A 27,295-nucleotide genomic window follows, 5' to 3' on the forward strand; every position below is an offset into this window, starting at 1 on the left:
GAACCAAAATTTGATCTTAAGTCTATTCCACTCGAATTTTAAAATCATCTCAGGAACAGATTTGAGGTCTTGAGCACCAGTGAGGGAAGACCAAATGAGCTCTGGGAGGATATCAAGAAAATAGTCCATGAAGAATGCAAAAGATCATTACAAAGGCTGAAAAAGAAGAAAAGACCAAGATGGATGTCAGATGAGACTCTAGATATTGCATTGGAGTGCCGAGAAGCCAAAGCTAAAGGAAGAAACCAGGAAATCAAAGAGCTGAACAGAAAATGTCAAAAGGCAGCTTGGGATGACAAAGCAAGATACTATAATGAAATGGGCAGAGAGCTGGAGTCAGAAAATCAAAAGGGCCGAACTCGCTCGGCGTTTCTAAGCTGAAGGAGCTGAAAAACAAATTCAAGCCATGGGTGGCAATACTCAAGGATACTTTGGGTAGAATGTTAAATGATCCAGGAAGTTTCAAGAGAAGATGGAAGGATACACAGAGTCGCTATATCAGAAGGAATTGGCTGACACAGAATAATTTCATGAAATGACATATGAGCAAGAGCCTATGGTGATGAAGGAGAAAGTTCAGATTGCTCTGAGGGAATTGGCAAAAAACAAGGCTCCAGGAGTTGACGGCATATCAAGTGACATATTTCAGCAAACAGACACTGGCCTGGACGTGCTTACTAAGTTGTGCCAAGAAATCTGGAGAACAGCCAGCTGGCTCACTGACTGGAAAAGATCTATATTTGTTCCCATTCCAAAGAAAGGGTGGCCCAACAGAGTGTGGAAATTATCGAACAATATCATTAATATCACATGCAAGCAAGATTCTGCTGAAAATTATCCAAAAATATTTAGAACAACATGCCAACAGAGAACTGCCAGACGTACAGGCTGGTTTTAGAAGAGGTCGTGGTACTAGGGATATTATAGCTAATGTTAGATGGATCTTGGCAGAAAGCAGAGAATATCAGAAGAATGTTTATCTGTGCTTCATTGACTATGCAAAGGCTTTTGATTATGTGGATCACAACAAGCTGTGGCGGACTCTGAGAAGAATGGGAATCCCAGAACATTTGATGGTGCTAATGCGAAACTTATGCTTGGACCAAGAGGTAGTTGTCACAACAGAGCTAGGAGACACTACATGGTCCAAAATCAAGAAGGGGGTTCGTCAGGGATGTATTTTGTCTCCATACCTTTTCAATTTGTATGAAGAAAAGATTATCCAAGACGCTGGGCTATACGAAGAGGAATGTGGCATCAGGTTTGGTGGAAGAATCATCAACAACCTGCGTTATGCAGATGACACAACCCTGCTTGCTGAAACTGAGGAGGACCTGAAGCACTTGGTGCAGAAGATTAAGGACTACAGCCTCCTATATGGACTGAATCTCAGCATCAAGAAAACAAAGATTCTCACCACTGGGCCAATTGGCGGCATCAGTATGGATGGTGAAGAGATTGAGATAGTTAGCAGTTCTAATTTACTTGGCTCCACAGTCAACACTCTTGGTAACAGTAGCCAGGAAATCAAGAGACAAATTGCATTGGGAAAGTCGGCTGCGAGGGACCTCTTAAGAGTACTGAAGAACAATGATGTCAGACTGAAGACTAAGGTGCACCTGATCCAGGCTATAATCTTCGCAATTACGTGCTGTGCATCCGAGAGTTGAACAGTGAATAGGGTTGATAGAGAATTGATGCATCTGAGCTGTGGTGCTGGAGAAGAGTATTGAATATACCCTGGACTGCTCGGAGAACAAACTGATTTTTCCTGGAGAGGGTGAAGCCAGAAGGCTCTTTGGAGTCAAGGATTCTGAAGCTTCATCTGACGTACTTTGGGCATGTTGCAAGGAGGCACTGGTCCTTGGAAAGGGACATCATGTTTGGCAGAGTGGAGGGGTGGCGAAGGAGAGGAAGACCTTCGATGCGATCGATCGATTCTGTGACTGGAGTGGTGGGAATAAGTGCGTTTGAGATGGCTAGGTTGGCACAGGATAGAAGAGCGTTTAGAGCTTTTGTATGTAGGTTCGCTATGAGTCGCAGGCGACTCGATGGCACATAACAACAACACCACAACCTTTGGGAATTCCATGCAGCTTCTTGCCACTAGGCCACCAGAGCTCCTTATTTTACTCATTTCTAATTAATGTACCTTTTATCTGCCATATGTTTCTTTCTGTTGATCTTTAAAACTACACAGATGAGAGCTGAAATTATCCTTGCTAGATACAGATGTTGAAGAATTTATAGTATAGTTAATTATTTAATACTAAATTAATGTGTCAAAGTAGAAACAATTTTTTTCTTGAGAGAGGCTAAATAGGAAGTGTTTCTTGTACATGTAGTACTGTATAGATTACATGTAGTACATTTTGGTAATCTAGAGATTAACCACTGACTTTCAGAGCCTTGAGATTCTTTGTTTACTAGGGATTATCTGAGAGGAAGGATTTGATACACTACAGTGAAGAAGGTAAAGGAAGACGAGAAGTTAGAAGGTAGAGAGAGAGATGAAGATTCAAAGAGAGTCAAACTGGCCTAGGTAGTGGTAGACAGAAATAGATAAAAGACAGATAAAGCAGGTAGGGACAGAGAGTATGGCAACATGAAGGGAGAGAGAAATATGTGTGGTCCTAAGACTCTTTCCCTTATTTTTACTGTCCTCAAAGTAAATAAATGTTTTATATACTTTTTACAGAGAGCTGTATTCTCTTATCTAATTGAAAAGCTGGGAGAATAGTTTATAGGGAGTTGTGCTGCTAGCCCAAAGGTCCCATTCCCTAGCGAATCGAATCTGCCAGCCGGTCCTTGGGGAAAGATAGACAATCTCCTTTCATACAGTAGCATCCTTGGAAACCTAGTGGAGGTTTAGTTCCAACTTGATGGCAATGAGGTAGAGCGAACAGGACAGCATTGCCAACACTGTTAGTCTCATAAAGGAAAAAATTGATTAATGTCAGTGATGTATGTTTGGGGAATTTGAGGCATTTTAATTTTTAAACTCATAAACTGGCCATTGGTGTTTTACTAGAGGCCTCAGGGCTGTAAAGGCCTGCCTGTGAGCCTTCTGCAGCATCCTTATTTCACTGACACTTTGCTAATGAGTCCTCTGGTTTCTGCTTTCGTGTTTTTTTTTTTAACATTTTTAATTGTTTTGCAAACCAGTAAATGTAAATGAACTAATTTACATTGTGCCATTAATGTATGTTATACTTTTTACAGTCCTTCATTTTCATTATGTGTCATTCATGTACATTGTGTTTTATGCATTCATATACATTGTGTTTTATATAATTAATTACTGTTGATCAATGTCTATTATCACCCTGTCTTTTCAAGTCCCCATTGAATCATCCCTATCCCCTCTCATCTACTCACTAAACTCTGCTATCCTAGTGATTTCCCTCCTTCCCCTTTGTCCACCTTCCCATCTCCTTCACCATTCAATCCCTTTTCAACATTTAACACGTCTTGCTCAGTTATTCTTCAGTTTTAACCGTAATGATCCTTGGCAGTATTTGTACCTATGAGACCAAGTTAGTGCACTCAGCATAGTCCTCTCTAGACTCTCCCACGTCATGTAGTATTTTACAATATTGTTCCTTAGCACTGCATAATATTCCATTGTTTGACTGTATTAGAGTTTCTCAATCCATTTGTTGATGGGTATTACTTCAGCTTCTTTGGACTAAAGGAAAACCTTGGTGTAGAGCAATCTTGTATACAGAAATCTTTGTGAGTGGTCCCCCACCCCACTTCTTTCTCTGGTAGTTACTGGAGAGGAAAATAGTCGGGAGACTCTATATAAGTATTGCTAGGAGAACAAACAGGTTTGTCCTGGAGAGAGTGAAATCCGGGTGCTCCTTTGAAGCAAGAATTCTTGGAAGCTTTGTCTGACATACTTTGGGCATGTTGCAAGGAGGGACCAGTCCTTGGAGAGGGACGTCATGATTGGGAGGGTGGAGGCACAGCGCAGGAGAGGAAGACCCTTGGGAGATGGATCAGTGCAGTGATTGGAGTAATGGGAGAAGGTGTGTCAGACAGTGAGGTTGGCATAGGGTAGAGCAGGCTGTAGGGCTCCTGTACTTAGGGTTGCTATGAGTTGCAAGTGACTTGACAGCACATAAGAATAACACCCCAAGTAAGATTATTTTAACCATTGAGACAAAACTCTCCCATTAGTGAGATTGTTGTGTGTGCAGAGAATCGTTCTTATTGTACTCATTAACTAGTTGATATTAAACAAAGAGTTACCAAGAGGACTTTACAGACTATTTTTAATATTGAAAATTGATGATGTAATGCTGTTTCTTTGCTATTTCATATGTGGAAATAATTAATACTGATAAAATTTTGGATAGAGCACCCTATAGCATGGTGGTTATGATGGATTTTAATAACAAGTAAACAGTTTTATTACTGCCAAGAAGAGTTGAGCAAAACTTTTGATACATTCATTAATATTTTTATTATATGTTCATGATCATACAGTTTTAAAAATAAAAATAAATCTGTTCTTGACAATTTGCTTTTAAAAAATTAACAAACACACATCTTTTTCTAGTGGCATATATTTTCTTTTTGAGAAAATAATATTTGAGTTATTTAAATACACAACCATCTTAACAAATTGAAAACTTAATCTCTTAGTTCATTAAATGAAAGTACTTAGGAAAACATTAGAATATGAATATTAAACATCAAATAATCAGGGTTCAAGGTTCATTGAGAATGGCCTTTTAAAAATTATTTTTAAAATACAATATATTATCTTCCTTTCAAAGATTGCAGTTAAGTCTCAAAGCTCATTACTGTCAAGTCAGAACTAACTCTTAGTTGACCAATCTGGATTTTCAGAGACTGTAAATTGCACAAGAGGAAATTGGCCATCTTTCTCCCTTGGAGCAGCTGCTGAATTTAAATCTTACTGTTTGCAAATCCAGTCATCTGATAGAGTTGCTATAGGACAGTTTGAAAGCTCCTTGGCAATATCACAAAAGCTTTTCCTTGCCACCTGTGCTGGGTTTTTACTGTTTCTGTTCTTACCACATTTTAAAAAAAAATAAATTTTTAAAAATACATTCTTATCTTTTGTGGTGTTACCATTGTTCTCTACAAAGTTTATCTTGAGTAAGCCAACAAAAGAACTGATACTTTATGGAAACTTGAGAAGAGTTGTGTAAGAAATCTGATAACTCTAACCAGATTTCTTCCCCTGAGAACCATCCTAGTTGCTTGCTTCCTGTCTTTCCAGTTAAAGAAACATAAAATTTTCATCCTTTAATGTATTAGAATTATTTTATAGTAATTGACATTCAGATTTGAAATTTAAAAGTAAATGATGTATATGATAACAGTTTTGAAGATATGAATATTTTACATTTAATAATTTAAAAGACAATATCTTTGTGTTGTTTATTATTTACGTTTTTTTTGTTGCCTTCATTCTAGTCTTTTTAATTTGAAAACATTGTAGTTTTTTCTGTTTACTTAATGAAAATATTTTAATTCTTTAATTTTAAGGTAATTTCAATTGATTCTCAAGCTGTATCATTGCTGTAACTCAAAATAACTGAAAGTTTCTAGAGTTGAAATTGTTGTGTTATACATTTATGGTATAATATGATAGTTTATTTATTATATAAAATACCTCTGTCTATCAGAAGATTTTAATGGAAGATATAATGTGCACTGTATTGTGATTCTCCCCCCAAAAGAATCAAGATGCATAAACTAAGTAAGTTTTAAGGAATTTCTATCTTTTAAGGAATGGTACCTAAAACTATTATCAAACCTCTCTGTTGTAAATATTGGTTTTAAAATTACTTCTTTGTTTTTTGAGTAGTTTCATAGATCTTTTCCTTATTAAAAAGCAAAACCAGACCAAATGAAAACAGAAACAAACTAAAATTCTTGGTGTTAGAAGAGTGTTTAATTTTTTTATAATTGTATGTGAGCATTTTCTCCAACATTGAAACTATGCAGATTTTCATTTCTCTACTTACCTCTTTTTTATTTTCTCCTTTCGTCTGTCTCTGATTCTAGCAGCTTATATTTGTGTTTAATTGGGGCACCTATTAGTGCTTCATAAACTTGATAAGGCTGTAAAAAACAAACTAGATATTTTACTCCAGAGAAATACCATTTTGCTTTGTTGCAAATACTATTTTTATTCTAAGTAGAATATAAACTTTTGATTGAGCTGCTATAAATAAGATATAAAATTTCTCCTTTCAGTTTCCTTTTTATGGATTGTTAAAAAATATTAGGGATTTTATGTTAAATGTAATATATTCCATTGTATAGTAGGTATCAGAATTAAGTGAAATAATATGTGTAATGAAAGGTGCATTTTCTTTTAGTGCCCTTGCTGCCAGTTCCAAGCCAGCCCAGACCTGCTGTAGGACCCCAGAGATTCCCAGTGAGTAGCAGCTGTTCCTTCTACAGTGATATGGATACGCATACATTTACAAAGAAATATTAATATCGCAAATACAAGTAGTTCCAACTAAACATAATTTTAAGGATTTGTAAATATTGACTATAATCTCTGCAGTAGAAAATGTTTGTTAAAAGCTTAAGGTCAATGGATTTTTGAGAGTGGAATTAATTTTGTTTAACTGTAAAATTGTTGAATCAGAATCATCAGTGGAATGCTTTTCATTTTAAAGAATATGGTTTTTCATTTTATTATTGCTTTCTTATGTTAGGTGCAAAAGGTCCTTTATTACAGGGTGTGTGTATGTATGTGTGTTTGTGCATGTGTGGGTCTATACATGAAATTCTAGGGAATCAAAATGAGCACACTACTTGTTTCTTAAACAGGGAAGTAGCGACAACCAAAAAAAAAAAACACCACCAAACCAGCAGAAAAGTTTTAGTAAACCATTTGTTTTCTGATTTTAAATTGGAGCATTTTGCTTTATAATATTTTTAAAAGAAAGTACACATGCTCTCTTCCCCTCCAGTCCATTCTCTCTTTATACACACTTCCACAGTCTCTCTCATTTCATTTTTGTAAAGTGTAAATAGATGGGCAATGGCATTTAAGCAGGGGTGTGGGATTTTTTGGTTTGCTTTATTTAAATTTGTGCTTGCATTAGTGGTTGGTTTGTAGTTTTATTAAATGAAGATGTATTCTGTTTTAAAAACACTATTGAAAAAATGGGCAAAATGATAAAATTCTAATGTCATTTGGGTTATATATCCCAATTTTTCAGGAATGCATAATTTGACTTTTTTGATACTTTTTCTCGTGTGTGTGTGTTTGTGAGCGTGTATTAGTAAAAAGTTTTTGTGACTTTTATATCAAGTTGTAGAATATGATTATTTGAAATAAAATTATAGATTTTTAAAGTAAGATGATTTTTAAATGCAGGTGATTTTAAGTAAAACTTGATGCATAGTTATTATTTCTGAATTTTGATATGATTTCTAAAATTGGTTCTTTTTGGTTTCGTTTCTCTATATTTAGCTATTGTTTTTGTAAAATTATTTATCAAGTTATTTTTAAAAACCTTAATGGCATTTATTGAGTTGCCATGTCTATTCAGAGCATTAATTTTATAAAGCTGAGGTTTATTGCTTGCATAATAATTGCATTATTCATAGAAGAATGTATGATTTTAGCCATTAGACACATTTCTTTTGGTGAAGTAGTATAAGTGCTAACCCTTGAAATACATTAACACTTTATGTACCCTTGACAGTTTCTTAGTATTATCTACATCTGTGTTAAAAATAGTTTTTTAAATTGTTCTCATGGGTGTTTTTTGTTATATGGATAAAGCTTGAAGTGGAGAAGGCAATTGTAGTTAAACCCACAGAAGTGTTTTTTGTCATTAATAATTTGTAAAAATTACTGATAAAAATTAGAATACTTACTTTCAGATCTCTACTTTTATCTGGTGCTAGAAGAATAATAATCAAGATATTTTAAGAAAATAATAAATGTTATGAGAAAATGCATTTTTCAAGTTACTTAGTATTGCATTGCTGACATACACTGCTGAAATATCTTTGGAAATATTTCTGTAAGGCACACTTTTTCTATTATTTTGACAGGGGAATTGAGTGTGCGTGATGAGGAAGAATTGAGCTAAAGATAGGCATGTATATAATTTACTTTGAGTAGTGTTCTCTCTAATTCCAGGACTTACTACTGTTTAACATGAATTTTATCTTTTGTTAAGCCCCAAATACTACATCTTAACTTGAAGTTACAGTAAACTTCTGGGTTTGAAAATGTCCTACTTATTTCTGTCATCTCCCTCAAGGAAAAGAATCAAACTTGGGATATATTTTTTAAAATGCATGTTAGAGAGGCTTATAGTTTGGCTAATTTTTTCTCTTTAAAGGCAGTCAAAATATTATTAAGGAGAGACAAAAGTACTTTTTACAGGTAGTTTTCAACTTCCCATGTATTTGTTACAATAAACCTTACTTGTGAATGTCTGTGTATGTGAATTTTTTAGTTAGTAATATGTACCATGTACAGTGTTGCAATGTTTAGCTTGCTGATGCTATCTTGTTCATAAATGCTTGCAGATCAAATTTACAAAGATAGTAATGTGAGACAGTAATAATGAAAACTTGGGGAAAAGAAAGATACTTGATTTTACATCAGAAATGACTTAAGACAGAGTTGTCTGGGTGGAGTCTTGTTGTGAGTCAGGGACTCCTTGTATTAGAAGAATTCTTCCTGTCAGTTTGCTTAAGCCCTATCTTTTTGATATAAATTACCTTTTTCCTTTCTATGCATCTTGGTAGTTGTCATTGTTCATTTAATCATATAAACATTTAATGCAAATCTACTCTGTACCGGAAGCTCTGCACAATGATAGTTCCCAAGTTGTGAAATGATCCAGTCATTGTCATTAATCCAGTAAAGGCTGTAAATCACATGGGAGGAGCTTACCCCTCTTTCTCCCATAAGAGCTCCTCATGGATTTGAACTGCTGGAAAGGCAGGCATCGCCTGTGGGTTAGCACCACAACTCCCTACAGACTACTCAAGTATAGTTAGATTAAGAATAACTTAACTTTCATTTCAGTAAAACTACAAAAATTGTGCTGACATTTATTGTTGTGGCTTATCAAAATTCCTTGTCCATTTTATAATTTTTTTAAAATTTTGTTTTATTCATTTTATAAATTTTTAATGTATTTTATTCTTTTTCTGTATATTGTTGTTGTTGTTATGTGCCGTCCAGTTGCTTGTGACTCATAGCGACCCTATGTACAACAGCTCTAAACCCTGCTCTATCCCTTGCCAATCTTATTATCTCTGACACGCCTATCCCCATAACCCCAGTGGTGGAATCAATCCCATCTCTAGGTCCTCCTCTCCTGCGCTGTCCCTCTACCCTCCCAAGCATGATATCCATCCCTCTCCAAGGACTGGTCCCGCCTTGCAACATGTCCAAAGTATTTCAGATGGAGCGTCAGAATCCTTTCCTCCAAGAAGCACCCTGGCTTCACTCTTCACACAGTTAAAGAAAAACCAAATCAAACTTCTTGCCATACAGTGACTTCTTGCCAACTCATAGTGAACCTATAGGACAAACATATCACTGACAAAGCTTTTATGCACTAAGGTAAGGCTAATTAAGTGCCATATATGCCTGTTCCAAGTTGCCTGCCAATTGAGCTCCAGGACACACTAAGAATGGGTCTCATTTGTGACCAGGAGTCTGCTTGCATAAGGATTTGGCTTAATATCCAGTTGACTGAAAAACATAATCTATGAATTTACCTCTTAATTCCTATTTTCTTTTTTTAAGAAGTAACACTAAATTTCTATTTTATTAGAAAGGAACCAGCATAAATTTGATGTTTATGTGGATGTATTACCCTTTTCCTCAACAGTGGTAAATTTTACTTTTTATTTATGTATGTATTTATTTTTTTTACAGTTTTATGACTTTATTTGACAATCAGCTATTAGTTTTCATCCACATTGACAGTCTGTAGATTTTTCAAAGTGGTGACAGGTACATAGGTAACCAGTGTATACAGCTTGTTTGGGGAATCTTCATCCTCATTACGTTTTCTGGACAACCGTACACGGATGCAGTATGGGACATTCCTTATTCCTTTTGCCCAGAGAGCTTTGTTAAGCCTGGTGTCAATGCGAACATCTGGTGTTCCATTCTCCTTCATGGCAAATTTCCGGATCTCCTTTAGTGGCTGAGGAGCATGCTTCTTAAATCCCCCTCCATGGATGCGTTTGTGAATGTTGATGGAGTACTTGCTGGTCACCACTTCGTTGATGGGAGAACAGCCTTTCTTCTTCTCACCATCCTTCTTTGCGGGGGCCATAGTGCCGGAACCAGGCTATTTATGTATTTATTTATTTAAATTATTTTGTGTGTGTGTGTGTACTGTCAACTCGGATCTTACTGGTACAGGAAGAGATTGTCCCTTCTTCTCCAGCAGAGCATCTGGTGGATTTGAATCACTCTCCTTTGGGATTGAAGTGCAGCTTCTTGCCACTTGGCCACCAGAGCTCGCCAAATTGGAACTTTTTAAAAAGTCAGTCTTGACAATTATTATTTACAATTATGTTAAAAATTTAAATCTTATGTTTAAATTTGGCCTTTTAAGTTATTCTTGATAGACTGATATGAATATTTTTATCTGCTGTTATAGTATTTAAAACAAACATTTAATAATTATAAACTTGACAAGAAAAATACCATTACAACTCCCTCACCCTCTCATTTTTGAAAATCTCTTAACTTTTGGGACTTTTTTCTTGTCAAGCTTTCACTGTATAATTACTGTGTTAGGATAGTGTTTCTTCACATATTTTCTCACTTAAAGAATTCAGTGAAGTTTTTTAGGTTTATGTTTAAAAATTAGATTCCTGTAACTTTGGTTGTAATATAGATGGTGTGTTCTGAAATATTTACTATAGTTATCAATTTATATGTCAGAAAAATGACTGTTTTTCTTACACATGTTCATAATCATAATAGCAATCTTTTTATAGGTATAAAATGTGCCACAGTTATTTAAATAATGAGCTGATGAGTGTAAGTTAAACATATATATGACCTTAGAAATGAAAAGGTTTTATTTGGGTAACTGTTATTCTCTATATCTACTTTCCCTTTTCTTTCCCTAGTTACCTTTCCTTTTCTTTCCATACTTACCTACCACTTGATTAAAATGTATCTCTTAATTTAGTGTATTTATTCAAATATAATTTCACACAGCACTTAGGATTTTAAAATTTTTTCCCTTGATGAAGGATTGGGGGTGGGTAGAAATGTGAAGAGAGGTGACTGACTGATCTTTAGGTGAGTTAACTACTACATAAAAACTAGTACAGGAAGCTGGAAAAGGAATAAAAACACAAATATTTTTCACTAAAATAAGCAGCAAATCTTATGAGGAAAAGAAACAAAAACAAACCCAGCGTCAACAAATCCCAGCTCTCACAGATTTCATTTGAACATAAGTTAGTTCATTTAGCTTCTCTGTCTACCAAGGCTTTTCGCTATTAATACAGGTTTTTAAAATATTGCACTTAGCCATATATTTCACTTTATGTATTGGTCCTCAAGTAACACTGAAATGTTGATTTTTTGAAATATTTTTTTTTTGAAATATTTTAAAGTGTTTCTTTGAGCTGGATCTGAACTAATTTATTTGCTGTTTCAGTGCAATTAATAGATGAAGGGATAACAGTAAATCCAAAGTAAGGCCGATTTTAAAGACTCTTAAAATATGGCACATATTGTCTTTATTTAATACTGATGTGTCAGGTAAATACTGGTATTTCAGGATATCCAGTTAATCACCAAGAAGTTTGGCTGTTGATCAACTCCATTGTGATCTTTGTTGAAATTAGAAATAAAAAATCTTGAGTTAAGAAAGAACTACATTTATGTGTAAGTTAGTCTTCTTAGCAATTACATTATTAGACAGATCCATTAAGTGAAATTTTCAGTTATGTTTACTCTGTAGTTACAGCAAATCACAGGTAGCATTCTGTTTTCATTTACCAGGGTAGATGGTATCAGGTGGTAGTGATTGACGTTTCTTGGATGTGCTTTATACGGTATTTCATGCAAATCATGTTTGATGAGACTGCTGCATCAAATTATTTTTTTTCTGATTCTAGCCCTTGCAGATGTGTATACAGACTTTATTCCATCTGAAGGTGGAGGGGGACCTTCCTTTTGAACCTTTACTCTTTTTCCAACTTGCCTGGGATTTTTAAATAATTATTAGTGCTTAGGATGGGAGGAATGATGGGCTTTTTCTCTTATCAGATCTATAAGTAGTAACAGGCTCATAGTATACGATCCTTCCAGCTGTCAAATACCGTCAGACGTATGAGGAGAGGATGCAGTTTAAAATGCAGGTGACACAATACCCAACATCCTCCATTTGCTAGTGGGGTTTTGATTAATTATGATTACCATATATTATCATACCATCAAATTTAATCATATCAGTGAATTCCCATCTGCAGCAGTAACAGGAGCAGCTAAACACTGTGGTAACAGCTATTAAGTAAGGTGCTTTATAAAATTCAGTAACCCTTTAACTTGCTGTTCTATCAGCATTTGTTGCATATGTTCCAAAGAGATAGGAACAAGCTCAAGTCCACAGTAATAGCTAACCGGCTTGGAACATCATTGAAATAATACTGTATCAGATTCTTGTAAGAGTAGCTTTTTGAACCATTAAGCTACATTGTAAAAACTACATTGTGAAAGCATGGGATAAGCTACTTTACTTAACTTTTGACAAAAATGTTATATTGAAATAAAACCCTGCTTTAGATAATCTCCAATTTTATAGTGCCATATGTGGTAGTCTTAACTTTGAGTACATTTGTACATCGGCAGTTTAATAATTTAGCCCTTGAAATGTTGATATAAACACAGAATTTCAAAGTCGTTGAACTCCTACCTAGGCAAGAGGGAATTTTATGATTTTATAACTTAGTTTTGTTTTTTTTTTAATTTTTTTTTTTTACTGTGTACTTAGTTTTAATGATATACCCTAGAAATCAAACCAGAATTTAAAAAAAGTATAATTATTTTCAGAATAAGGTACCTGAATGTGATTTGTCTAAAATATTAGATTTTTACTTTTTTTAAAACAAACAAACAAACACTCCACCTTAAACTTATTCCTTTTGGCAGTCAGGTCGGTGAGTTTTGACACATACCTGCAGTTCTATAACCCCAAGTCCCTGGCAGCCATTGGTCTTAAAACTTTGTCATAGAATTGAAATCATATAGGATTTCATGTTGTTTGGCTTCTTTGACTTTTCCACTGCTTTCAAATTCATTCTAGAATGTGGCAGCATTCCATGAGATTTCCCAGATGGTAAAACTTTATGGAAAGTGACTTCTTCATTTTTCTCCTGAGGATAGGCTCATGGGTTTGAATTGGTGACGTTTAAGTTGATGTCCAGTAGTTAACCTATTCTTCCACCAGCATTCTTTTCCTTACTACTGTAGAATATATTTTAAATCCTCCCATTCTGTTACACTTGTCCATAGTGTCTAGTTAGTGCTGAGTGGTATTTTATGGGGTGAGTGTAGTACTCACTAGACATTTGAGTTGTTTCTTTTCTTTGAATATTATGAAAGAAGTTGCTGTTAATATTTAGATTGTAGACTTTTGTAAATTTTCAGTAAACTTTTGAGAATGTAATAAATGTGTCATATAGTAAGTGTACTAAGAGATTTAAAACAAACAGTACATTCATTATGCTGTTCATTGTTGTTGTTATGTGCCATTGAGTTGTTTGCGACTCATAGTGACCTTATGTACAAGAGCCCTAAACGCCGTTCTATCCTGTGCCAACCTCACCATCTCAAACACATTCATTCCCACCACTCCACTCACAGAATCGATCCATCTCATTGAGGGTCTTCCTCTCGTGCGCCGTCTCTCCACTCTTCCAAACATGATGTCCCTCCCCAAGGAACAGTATAACCCAAAGTATGTCAGACGAAGCTTCAGAATCCTTGATTCCAGGGAACATTCTGGCTTCACCCTCTCCAGGACGAACCTGTTTGTTCTCCTAGCAGTCCATGGTATAGTCAACACTCTTCTCTAGCACCACAACTCAAAGGCATCAATTCTCTTTCTATCAACACTATTCACTGTCCAACTCTCTGACACATAGCACGTAATTGCAAAGATTGCAAAGACTATAGCCTGGATCAGGCGCACCTTAGTCTCCAGTCTGACATCGTTGTTCTTCAGGACTCTTGAGAGGTCCCTCACAGCCGACTTTACCAATGCAATTCGTCTCTTGATTTCCTGGCTGCTGTTACCAAGAGTGTTGACTGTGGAGCCAAGTAAACTAAAACTGTTAACTATCTCAATCTCTTCACCATCCATATTGATGCTGCCATTTGGCTCAGTGGTGAGAATCTTTGTTTTCTTGATATTGAGCTTCAATCCATATAGGAGGCTGCAGTCCTTGACCTTCTGCAGCAAGTGCTTCAGGTCCTCCTCAGTTTCAATGAGCAGGGTTGTGTCATCTGCATAACGTAGGTTGTTGACGATTCTTCCACCAATCCTGATGCTTACATTCCTCCTCGTACAGCCCAGCATCTCGGATTATCTGTTCCGCATACAGATTCAAAAGGTATGGAGACAAAATACCTCCCTGATGGACCCCTTTCTTGATTTTGAACCATCCATTGTCTCCCTGCTCTGTTCTGATGACTGCCTCTTAGTCCAAGTATAGGTTTCACATTAGCACAGTCAAATGTTCTGGGATTCCCATTCTTTTCAGAGTTAGCCATAGCTTGTTGTGATCCACACAGTCAAAACCCTTTGCATAGTCAATAAAGCACAGATAGACATTCTTCTAGTATTCTCTGCTTTTGCCAAGATCCATCTAACATTAGCTATAATTTCCCTAGTATCTTGACCTCTTCTAAATCTAGCCTGCATATCTGGCAGTTCTCTGTTGACATATTGTTCCAAACGATATTACTACTTTGTTCCTTTTTTAAAATGAAGTATATTTGATTTTTTTTAACATTGAAAATGTTTTAATTTTTTAGCATTGTTTCACATCCCCCCTCCCAGGACTCCCCGCAGTGTACCCCTTGTGCCAAGTTGTTGTCATACATATAATACCTAATCATAAGAGAAGAGAACAGATAGATAATGAACACTGCATTAGATCAGGGGAAAGGGAGAACTGGGTTTTGTTTTGTTTTTTACTAGTATTTTTTTGAGTGAATAAATCAGTCTGCCTAGAGTATTTTAGATGTAGAAAATCAAGGGTAAATTTTTTTAAATTACTGAGTGAGTACCTTACTCCAGATTTTTCTCAGAGCTCTTTATATATTAAACAACTTTATTCCATTATGTTCCCCTGTAACAGATTGGCAAACCAAGTCTTAGGTTTTGACATTGTGTAGATAGACATTTTGTTGTTGTTGTGTACCACTGATTTGGAACTGAACCTCCAGTGGGTTTTCAGAGGGCAGTTAATCACAGGGGAGGAGATTGTGCATCTTTTTCCTGTGGAGTAGCTGTTGGATTTGAACTGGGTACACACTGTGAGTTCTTTCCAACTCACAGTATACCACTTTTGGTGTCTTTTTGGAAACAAATTTGTTTTCAAGTAATACAAAAACCATGGTTTCATAGACTGTTGTTTATATGAATGGTTATTAATAACATCTATCATTTCATAGTCATAGTAAACTCACTTTTGTCCAGTCAGAACCAACTCACTGTTAACTCTACAGCAGTCAGGGGCAAGGTATAAATCTCTCAAGCGGGAGTTGACTTCCTATCTTCTCCAGGGAAGACACTGTTGGATTTGAACTGCTGGAAGGATCAAGAACCAGTCTTTGGGTTAGCAGCACAATTCCTGACCTAGAGAGAAAGGATACTAAATTAACAGTTCCCTCTAACACACAGTGCAGAGTGAAAACCTCACTTAACAACTTTTAGTACTGATGTAAGTCTACCTTTTGAAACAAAAGCCTACACTAATCCTTTTGAAATAATTGCTCTATTTTGCTCTCTTTATATCCTTTTAAAAAAGCCAAGGTAAGAAATTATCGTTCTGTCTGATAAAATTCTTATACAAATTATACTTTCACATTTTTTTGCATCTCTTGTTAATTATATGATGTTATCTGTATTAATCCTATTCAGGAAAAACTGATAACTGCAGTTACCAAAAAAGGAAAACTTTGCATAAATTGCTGAGCACAAAGTTAATCGTATAAAGCAATGAATAAAGAAGCTCTAACAGCTATTGTGTGACTTATCAGCTTCCCCAAATGGGTCAGTCAGTATATTTTAATAAGACTAATTAAATACCTTAACAATGTCATTGAGACTTCATGAATCTTTCAATAAATTACAACCTTTCTCTACATGTTTTCATTTATTAATCTCACTTAAAATGCAAAGAACTATATAGAAACCAAATGATACTTAAGAAGGGTCTCTCGGTTAATTCTGATTAAATGAAAAGAATAAAGACCACTAGTGACCCTTGACATAATTAAAATAATGGTCTATCATGGTAATCCTCTTAGTTTTGTACTTTCCATAGATTTTTTCCCCTTTTCAGGTTTTGCCTTGTGTAAAAACCTACATTTATTTTCATAGAAGGTACTTTTCTACCTATAGACATATGCTAAAGATTATGAAGAAGCCTATATCCATATGACATATTCAACTTTATATATGGAGGAAACACTGTATACATTAACATGAATTCAGGTAATTTTACTGGTTTATGTTATAACATGTACAGTAAATGAAAAATATTTTCTTTAGTACAAAAGACTGCTTTGATGATCCTACTAAAGATTATTATATTTACATTGTTTCCTGAGATATTTTTTAAAAAATGTTTTATGCCTACCTTCTCCCTCCATCCCCCTCTGAAAAACTACTTGACCCATGACATGTTCCACTAGAATAAATGCCATGGTAGAACTTAAAGACAGCCCTAATTTTATATAGCTACAATTCAGCTTTACCAAACTAATATTTTTCCAGTTTATTGATGTACATTTTGGTATTTATGTAACAATCAAAAGAATGGATCTGAGATTTACATAACCTTAGTACTTATTCATTCTTCTGTACTTAAGTTATGTAAGTCTGTTGCTGTTGTTGCTGCTGCTATGTACTGTTGACTTCGAAAAGACTCATAGTTGACCCTCCAGAGGGTTTTCAGAGGCAATTAATCACACACTGGAGGAGATTGCCCATCCTTTTCCTGCAGAACAGCTAATAGATTCGAACTGTGTGCCGGTGCTGCAGTCCCAAAAGCACACAGTTCAAATCCACCAGCTACTCCACAGGAACAAGATGGACAGTCTCCTCCCCTGTGAATAACTGCCTCTGAAAACCCCCTAGAAGGTCAAGTATGGGTCAGTTCCAATCAATGGTACAAAACAGAAAAAGTATCTTGTCTTGAATTACCATTTATAGACAGTGTAACACTGAGTATTCTACTTTTTAACTTTATAAACCTAACCTTTTCTGTTCCTTAGAGGAACTAGTCTTTGTTCTTCTTTATCCTGGGGCTGTATTTATGTTAAATTAAAAAACGGTAGCTGCCTTGCATCAGTCAGGATGTGGTATAGGCTACTTATAAGAGAAAGTGCTTGGAAGGGGATCCTAGGCAACTCGATAGCACGTAACAACAAGAGAAAATGTAATTAGCAGTATGCTTACAAATCAAGCAAGAATGTTCTATATTAATGATACAGTATGTAATGGTGTGGTACTGGACACAAGGTTTTTTTCCTGACCTAACCATCATTTGCACATCATGTCTATATCAGGCTGAAAGAGAAGGAGAAGAAAGCAAAGTTACATACTTCCTAATACTACCCCACTGCCTGCTTCCAACTACCTCCATTTCCACTTGGTATCTTTCGGGCATATAATCTAGAAAATTAACAAGAGAGGGATTTGCATTTTTCCAATACAGAACATTGAAAAAGACAACCCCCCCCCAGCTAACAGCTGTATAATATTTGTGCTGATAGCCAGCCTTTCACATGGCCAACTTTGCTGGATTTTTGAAGTGTATAGGGTTTGCCTATCTGTGTTTCATTGATTATGCAGAGGCATTTGACTGCGTGGATCATAACAAACTGTGGCTGACTCTGAGAAGAATGGGAATCCCAGAACATTTAATTGTGCTAATGCAAAACCTATACTTGGACCAAGAGGCAGTTGTTAGAACAGAGCAAGGTAACACTGCATGGTTCAAAATTGGGAAGGGTGTACGCCAGGGATGTATCCTATCTCCATACCTTTTCAACATGTATGCAGAGCAGATTATCCGAGAGGCTGGGCTCTGAGGAGACTGGGGCCTCAGGATTGGTGGAAGATCTAGTAACAGTCTGCGTTATGCAGATGACACAACCCTGCTTGCTGAAACTGAGGAGGACCTCATGCACTTGCTGCAGAGGGTCAAGGACTGCAGCCTTCAGTATGGACTGAGGCTCAATGTCAAGAAAACAAAGATTCGCACCACTGGACCAGTCGGTAGCATCAGGATGGATGGCGAAGAGTTTGAGATTGTTCACAGCTTCAGTTTGCTCGGCTCCACTGTCAACACTCTTGGCACTAGCTGCCAGGAAATAAAAAAACTTATTGCGGGAGGGGGAGGGGTTTGTGCGGGGAGAAGGGTGCATCAATGAATGAATGGAATTCCAAAATCTCTGTAGATGTTCATTGAAATGAAAAATAAACAACCTAAATTAAAAAAAAAAAACAACACCAAAAACAAAAAAACAACGTATTGTGATGGGAAAGTGTGCTGTTAGGGACCTCACTAAAGTACTCAAGAGCCATGGTGTCTCTCTGGAGACTAAGGTGCGCCTCATACAGGCCATGGTCTTTGCAGTCACTTGTTATACATCAGAGAGTTGGACAATGACTAGGGAAGACAGAAGGAGAATTGATGCCTTTGAGCTGTGGTGCTGGAGAAGAGTATTGAATGTACCATGGACTGCCAAGAAAACAAACAGATTCATTCTAGAGAGGATTAAATCAAGCAACTCCTTGGAGGCAAGGATTCTGGGGCTTCGTCTGACATACTTTGGGCATGTTGCAAAGAGGGACAGCTCCTTGGAGAGGGACATCTTGCTTGGGTGGGTGGAGGGACAGCGCAGAAGGGGAAGACCCTCTATGAGGTGGATTAAGTGACTGGGGTAATCGGGATGAGTGTGTCAGAGGCAGTGCGATTGGCACAGCATAGAGCAGGGTTTAGGGCTGTTGTACATAGGGTTGCTGTGGGTCGCAAACGACGGCACATAGTAACAACAACAACAACAGGGTTTTTTTAGCTTTGTGAATTACGCTTCAATAAAATGGAGGTTGTATTATTAAGGAATAATTAAAAGTTTATATTAGGTAAGTTGTTATATTGACTGAACAAAGTGTTTGTGTGGATCTTTACAAAGTATGGTTAATCCTGAGAAGAATGAGAATCTACGAACACTTAATTATGTGTGTATGAAATCTATACGTAGGCAAAGAAGTTGTCCCAACAGAACGAGAGAATACTCATTATTTACAATCAAGAATGTTGTACATCATGGTTGTGTTCTTACTTCATACCTGGTTTGTATGCTGAGCAAATAATTTGAGAACATGGACTGTGAAGAAGAATGTGGCATCAGGTTTGGAAGATGACTCACCAATAACCTTCATTATGCAGATAACACAGTTTTCTTGCTGAAAGTGAGGAAGAATTGAAACATTGGCTGCAGAAGATCAAAGACTATAGCCATGAGTATGAATTACATCTCAACATCAAGAAAACATAAACCAACAGCAATGCACAACATCTTTTATACATGAGAAGAGACTAACATTGTCAAGAATTTAATTTGACTTGGATCCATAGTCAGCACCTGTGTAGTAGTAGCTGTCCAGAAATTTAAAGACATATTGCATTGGGAAAATCTATCATGGACCCCTCCAAGTGCTGAAGAACGGATATGTCAGTTTACAGGTGTGCTTGATGCAAGCTGTATTTCCAGCTGCTTCTTATATATCTGCAAGCAAGACAGTAACTAAGGGTGATGGAAGACTTGATACCTTTTAGTTGCGGTGTTGAAGAAGATTACTGAATATTCCGTGGACTGTTAAAAAGCCACAGAGTTCATTCAGCCTGTGTGCTTCTTAGAGACAAGAATGGTCAAACTGCATCTCACATATTTTGAGCCTCTTGTTAGAGGACCAGTCCTTGGAAAAGGACATTATGATAGGAAAGATGGAAGGTAAATGAAAGACAAGAAGAATCTCAAAGTGGATTGACTGAAACAATGGTTTTTAACATATCAGAGATCATGAGGATGGGGCAGGATAGGGCCGGGTTCATTTCTTTTGTTCATAGGGCCACTCTGGGTTGTCTGCTCAGTGACATCTAACAGCAATAAAGCAGTTAGAAATCTTTTTTGATGCTACTAAAACCTGTGGCTGGTTTTTAGGTTTTGGACTTGAAAGAACAAAATGGTACTTGTATTCAAAGCAGAGCTGACAGCAAGAAAATGTATTACATGCACTTAACTAGATCCACTAAGAATTTCTCTTCTAGTTCTAACATTAAGTAACACAGTTCAACATCTTCTCTGTGTCTAGCATTACCTGACATCTCAAAAGAAGTATCTTTTCCTTGCTTGTCTATTTTATGAATTAATCATGTTTCTTGTTTAATAGTTTCATTCATTATATGCTCATTTTTAAAAAATAATCATGCTAATCATTGACTAATAGTTATGGAAAATATGCCACCATGATGTCTTCTGATTGGATCGTATGTATTATTAAAACCATCCCTTTTGTGGGCCTCTAGAGCTAGGATCTGGGTTTGAATCTGTGCTCTGCTGCTTTCTAACTTATTGCAAGCAAAGTATTTAAACTAATAAAGAATTTCTATAAGGAGAATATGTATCTCATAATGTTGCAGTAAGGATTAAATGAAGTACTATCAAAATGTCTTCCAGTGTAGGAGCTCATCTTAATCTTTGGGTAGAAATACTGGAAGCATGAGTGGAGGCAGAATTTGAGATTGAGATTTGCAGGCATAGGATATATGAGGGGAAAGTGGGAACTGGGACGAGTTCTGTTTCCATTAGAGCCTTGGTGTTGTGGTCAGGCTCTGGAGTGCAAGTCATGTCATGTAGATGCACTTTGGGACAAAGGTCTGTTCCACTTTATCATTAAGTACTTCAAGAAGCCATCAAGACCACTTCTAAAGTGACAGGGTTGGGTTTTCAGCTTCTGAGGGGATTCACTGGCCCATAAAGTAACACTTAAGAGTTGTTATTTTGAGGTTATGTGCCATCAAGTCGCTTGCACCCATAGCAACCCTATGTACAGCAGCTCTGAACCCTTCCCTGTCCTGAGCAAGTCTCAATAATTGTGACACACCAATCCCTATTGTCCCAGTCACTGTATCACGTCATCTCATCCAGGATCTTCCTCTTCTGTGCTGTTTGTCCACCCTTCCAAGTATACTGTCCTTGTCCAAGGACCAGTCTCTCCTGGTCATATGCCCAAAGTATATGAGATGGAGCATCAAAATCCTGGCCTACAAGGAGAGACTTGGTTTCATCCTCTCCAGGGAAGACCTGTTTGTTTTCTTGGCAGTCCATAGAGTGACTTTTATTAGACAGCCCTGAAATTACAGTAGGTTAACATAGTACAGTTATTTCTCACTCAAATCACCAGCCAGGGAGGGGGTCAGGCTCCTTACCAATTGTGGTGCCACTTCTCTAACTTTCAGAGGCTGTGCTTTCACTGGCAACACGGAAAGGATATCGTTCATGGGAGGTTTTATTAATTGACTAAGTCTGGAAATGGCACACACCACTTCTGCTCCCTTTCCTTTCTATTTGCCATGAATATTGTTACTGTTAAGTACTTTGGAGTCACCTGCGACTCAAAGCGACCCTGTGCACAAGATCTCTGAACTCTGCTCTATCCTGAGCCAGTCTCACTGTCTCTGACACACCTACCCTCATTATGCCTGTTGCTGTGTCAGTCCATCTCATCTGAGATCTTCCTCTCCTGCACTGTCCCTTGCTTCTTCCAAGCATGATGTCCTTCTCCTATGCTGTTATACCTTAGAGAGCTAACATTTGAGTGATAGGAAAGTGGAGATGCATTGAGAGCTCTATTTTGTTGTTTTTATATGCCATTGAGTCAGAACCGACCCATAACAGGTTTTCAGAGGTCGTAAATCACGAGGGAGGAGAGTGCAGTGGATGTCACTGAATATTATCAGTAGCATAACACAGTGGCCTGGAAGGAGATTGCTCATCCTTTTTCTGCGAAGCAGCTAGTGCATTTGAACTGCATGCCTTTGGTTGGGAGTGCAGCATAGCTGCTTAACACTAGGCCACCAGAGCTCTATGGGAAATGACATTTCTAGAACTTGGTGACTCCTTACATGTGCAGACTGAGAGAAATTAGCCATCCAGAAACACACAAGTTTCTTACTTAAGCTCAGAAATATGAATGCAGAGAAGAGACCTATACAGATTTTTGTTATACCTTGTCGTTCTTGTTATGTGCCATCGAGTTGCTTGCGACACAGCGACCCTGTGTACAAGAGCTCTAAATGCCATTCTATTCTGTGCCAACCTAACCATCTCAAACGCACTCATTCCCACCACTCTAGTCACAGAATCGATCCATCTTATCGAAAGTCTTCCTCTTCTGCACCGCCCCTCCAACTCTGCCAAACATGACGTCTCCCTCCAAAGGACCAGTCAGTCCCTCATTGCAACATGCCCAAAGTATGTCAGACGAAGCTTCAGAATCCTTGACTCCACGGAGCATTCCGACTTCACCTTCCTGTTTATTCTCCTAGCAGTCCATGGTATATTCAACATTCTTCTCCAGCACCACAGCTCAAAAGCATCAGTTCTTTTTCTGTCATCCCTATTCACTGTCCAACATCTGATGCATAGCACGTAATTACGAAGACTATAGCCTGGATCAGGCACACCTTAGTCTCCAGCCTGACATTGTTGCTCTTCAGTACTCTTGAGAGATCCCTCACAGCCAACTTTCCCAATGCAATTCGTCTCTTGATTTCCTGGCTTCTGTTACCAAGAGTGTTGACTGTGGAGCCAAGTAAACTAAAACTGTTAACTATCTCAATCTCTTCCCCATCCATATTGATGCTGCCATTTGGCTCAGTGGTGAGAATCTTTGTTTTCTTGATATTGAGCTTCAATCCATATAGGAGGCTGCAGTCCTTGACCTTCTGCAGCAAGCGCTTCAGGTCCTCCTCAGTTTCAGCAAGTAGGGTTGTGTCATCTACATAACGCAGGTTGCTGATGACTCATGCACCAATCCTGATGCCACATTCCTCCTTGTACAGCCCAGCGTCTCGGATTATCTGTTCTGCATACAGATTCAAAAGGTGCGGAGACAAAAATACATCCCTGACGGTCCCCCTTCTTGATTTTGAACCATCTGGTATCTCCCTGCTCTATTCTGACGACTGCCTCTTGGTCCAAGTATAGGTTTCACATTGTTGTTGTTGTTGTTATGTGCCGTCGAGTCGCTTGCGACTCATAGCGACCCTATGTACAACAGCCCTAAACCCTGCTCTATCCTGTGCCAATCTCACTGCCTCTGACACATCCATCCCGATTACCCCAGTCACTGAATCAATCCACCTCATAGAGGGTCTTCCCCTCCTGCACTGTCCCTCCACTCTGCCCAGCATGATGTCCCTCTCCAAAGACCTGTCTCTCCTTACAGCATGCCCAAAGTATGTCACATTAGCACAATCAAAGGTTCTTGGATTCCCATTCTTCTCAGAGTCCGCCACAGCTTGTTGTGATCCACACAGTCAAAAGCCTTTGCATAGTCAATGAAGCACAGATAGACATTCTTCTGGTATTCTCTGCTTTCTGCCAAGATCCATCTAACAATAGCTGTAATATCCCTAGTACCATGACCTCTTCTAAATCCAGCCTGCATATCTGTTGACAATAGTGCTCTAAACGTTTGGTTTTTTGTGTTTTTTTTTTAATGGATAATTTTCAGCAGAATCTTGCTTGCATGTGATATCAGTGATGCTGTTTGATAATTCCCGCACTCTGGTAGGTCACCTTTCTTTGGAATGGGAACAAATATTGATCGTTTCCAGTCGGCCAGCTGGCTGTCTTCCCGATTTCTTGGCACAACTTAGTGAGCTTTGTTTTTTGACAGTTCCTTCAGAGCAATTTGAGCTTCCTCCTCCATCACCATAGGGTCTTTCGCATATGTTATTTCATTAAATTATTCTGTGTCAGCCAATTCCTTCTGATACAGTGACTCTGTGTACTCCTTCCATCTTCTCTTGATACTTCCTGGATCATTTAACATTCTACCCAAAGAGTCCTTAATATTGCCACCCGTGACTTGAATTTGTTTTTCAGCTTCTTCAGCTTAAGAAATGCTGAGCGAGTGTGGCCCTTTTGATTTTTGTGACTCCAGCTCTCTGCACATTTCATTATAGTATCTTGCTTTGTCATCCCAAGCCGCCTTTTGAAATTTTCTGTTCAGCTCTTTGATTTCTTGGTTTCTTCCTTTAGCTTTGGCTTCTCGGCTCTCCAGTGCAATACTCAGAGTCTCATCTGACATCCATCTTGGTCTTTTTTTCAGCCTTTGTAATGATCTTTTGCATTCTTCCTAGACGATTTTCTCGATATCCTTCCAGAGCTCATTTCAGGAACTATATATTGTATTTACAGGATGGACTATTATCTAAAAAAAAAACAAACCACCAAACAAATCCCCATCATGTAAAAATGATAACAGATAAAATGAACTTTTGTTATACTGGAGGCTAAGCATAAATTTTTTAATTCTGTCCATAACTGTAGGTGGCTTTTGGCCAGCTCCACCTCAGCCAATTGGAACCCTGTCCTATCTTGTATCCCTACTGTTTCCAGCATCCTTGAGCCTAGTTTTGCAGTCTGTGTGTCAGTCCATTTCATGGAAGGCCTTGCTCTCTTTCAGAGACCCTCCAATTTTCTCAACATGATACCTTTTTCCAAGGGTTGGCCCATTCTGATAACATACCCAAAGTATCTGAGATGAAGTTCCCTCTTCCTTCAAGACAGATTTGGTTCTTGTTTTCTTTTGTTTTTGGCAGTCCATTACCAACACCACAATTCAGAGTCATCAGTTCATCTGTCTTCCTTATTCATTGTCCAGTTTTCACATGTATACCAAGCAAGTGAAAATACCAGGGCTTGTATCAGATGCACTCAGTTCCACTCACAAGGCCTTACTGTAATTATCCCTGATGTTTAGATGATAAATTGAAGCCACCAAAATATTCAGTCCCTCATATAAGGTTACAGGTAGAGTAAGTGGTAAGACTGGATTACACAGACCTGGTGTAGAACCCAGTCATTCTAGCTCTGGAGTCCACATTGTTGACAGATGTTGTTGTTGTTATGTGCCATCAAGTCGCTTGCGACTCATAGCAACCCTTTGTACAACAGCCCTAAAACCTGCTCTATCCTGTGCCAATCTCACAGCCTCTGACACACCCATCCTGATTACCCCAGTCACTGAATCTATCCACCTCATAGAGGGTCTACCCTTTCTGCGCCGTCTCTCCCCCTCCCAAGCATGATGTCCCTCTTCGTTGACCTCTCCGTCCTTACAACATGTCCAAAGTATGTCAGACGAAGCCTCAGAATCCTTACCTCCAAGGAGCAGCCTGTTAACCCTTTCCAGGATGAATCTGTTTTCTTCACAGTCCATGGTACATTCAATACTCTTCTCCAGCACCAAAGCTCAAAGGCATCAATTCCCCTTCTATCCTTCCTAGTCATTGTCCAACTCTCTGATGCATAACAAGTGATTGCAAAGACCATGGCCTGTATCAGACACACCTTAGTTTCCAGAGTGACACCATTGCTCTCATCGCAATACGTTTTTTTTTAATTTCCTGGCTACTGGTGTCAAGAGTGTTGACTGTGGAGCCAAGCAGATTAAAGTTGTTAACAATCTCCATCTCTTCATCTTTCTTCCTGATGCTGCCAATTGGTCCAGTGGTGAGAATCTTTGTCTTCTTGACATTGAGCTTCAATCCCTGAAGGCTGCAGTCCTTGACCCTCTGCAGCAAGCATTTCAGGTCTTCCTCCGTTTCAGCAAGCAGGGTTGTGTCATCTGCATAACGCAGATTGTTAATAGATCTCCCCCCACACGTCTTCTCATAGAGCCCAACCTCTCCGATAAATGTTAGGAATATAGAAAAAAAGCCCCCAAATTCTCTCATGTCATAGGAAGTTATCTTTACAAAACGTCATTGTAACAGAAAACTTTTTTTTAAATATACCAGTGATATTAGAAATTTATTCTCATTTCTGTTTGACACATTCAGTTTGTGCAAAACAATACTTAAAATATATCCTTAGTATATTACATAATCTATCAGTCAACAAGGGACCAGCAGCCACTTTACTTTTCCAGTTATGTTTTAGCCTTATGTATAATGAGAAAATGATCTTTTGGAAGACTTGAAATAACTCTCAGGTGGAAGGAGGAAAAGAAGGTTTATTAAGACTCACTGTTGAGGTAGCCTCCTGAGCAGGATTATTAATTTTTTACAGTAGAGGCAAACATTTGTAACACTAAAAATGCAGCCATGGCATTTATACATAACTACCCATTATGGCCACTTCTTTCCAAGCTCTGCTTACATGAGCCCAGGAAGAAACGTAGCAGTGTGCAGCAGAGTTTCACATATTCAATAATGAAGAAAGCAATGGTTATTAACAGAGATGGGTGAGAAACCTGGAAAAGTTAGCTACCAAGTAAATTTGTCTTCCTGCACAATTATGTAATGGAACTCTGGTGGCATGCCCTGTGGTGTTGCACTGCTCATCAAATGCCAGGCGTCTCTGGTGGTTCAAAATCATTGGCTCTTTGGGGGAGAGATGGATGGTCTCCTCCCGTGAAGGCTTAGAGCTTCAGAAACCCAGTGGAAGGTCCTGGCCACTGGGCTTTGTCTGTCTGAGAGCACTGAGTCTGCAGTTTTGACAGTTATGTAATAATTCTTAGAACTGAGAAAATTATTCTTGCTTTCCATTTGTTGAAACCAGTACAATCAGTTGCAAATGGACATTGAGTCTTCACGATAAATAGTGCTGATATCTCCTGTTAAAATTGTACAATTGTTTGAGTGTTATATGTTGTTTTGTTGTTATGTGCCATCGAGTCGTTTCCGACTCATAGCGACCCTATGCACAACAGCCCTAAACCCTGCTCTATCCTGCGCCAACCGCACC

The 27,295-nt window shown here is 37.8% G+C and overlaps 1 protein-coding gene across 1 annotated transcript in view; it reads left to right on the top strand.

Annotated features, from left to right (window-relative positions):
• Nucleotides 1-27,295, top strand: part of RBM33 (RNA binding motif protein 33) — a 212,209-nt gene that overhangs the window by 103,932 nt on the left and 80,982 nt on the right. The window contains exon 10 of the mRNA XM_006887685.1: nucleotides 6,363-6,421. Within this exon, the coding sequence (XP_006887747.1) occupies nucleotides 6,363-6,421 (59 nt within the window). The remainder of the gene's footprint in view (nucleotides 1-6,362; nucleotides 6,422-27,295) is intronic.

The sequence above is a fragment of the Elephantulus edwardii genome, unplaced genomic scaffold (genome assembly GCF_000299155.1).
Source record: "Elephantulus edwardii isolate Elephantulus edwardi_28Jun2011 unplaced genomic scaffold, EleEdw1.0 scaffold00060, whole genome shotgun sequence".
NCBI classification, from domain to species: Eukaryota; Metazoa; Chordata; class Mammalia; order Macroscelidea; family Macroscelididae; genus Elephantulus; species Elephantulus edwardii.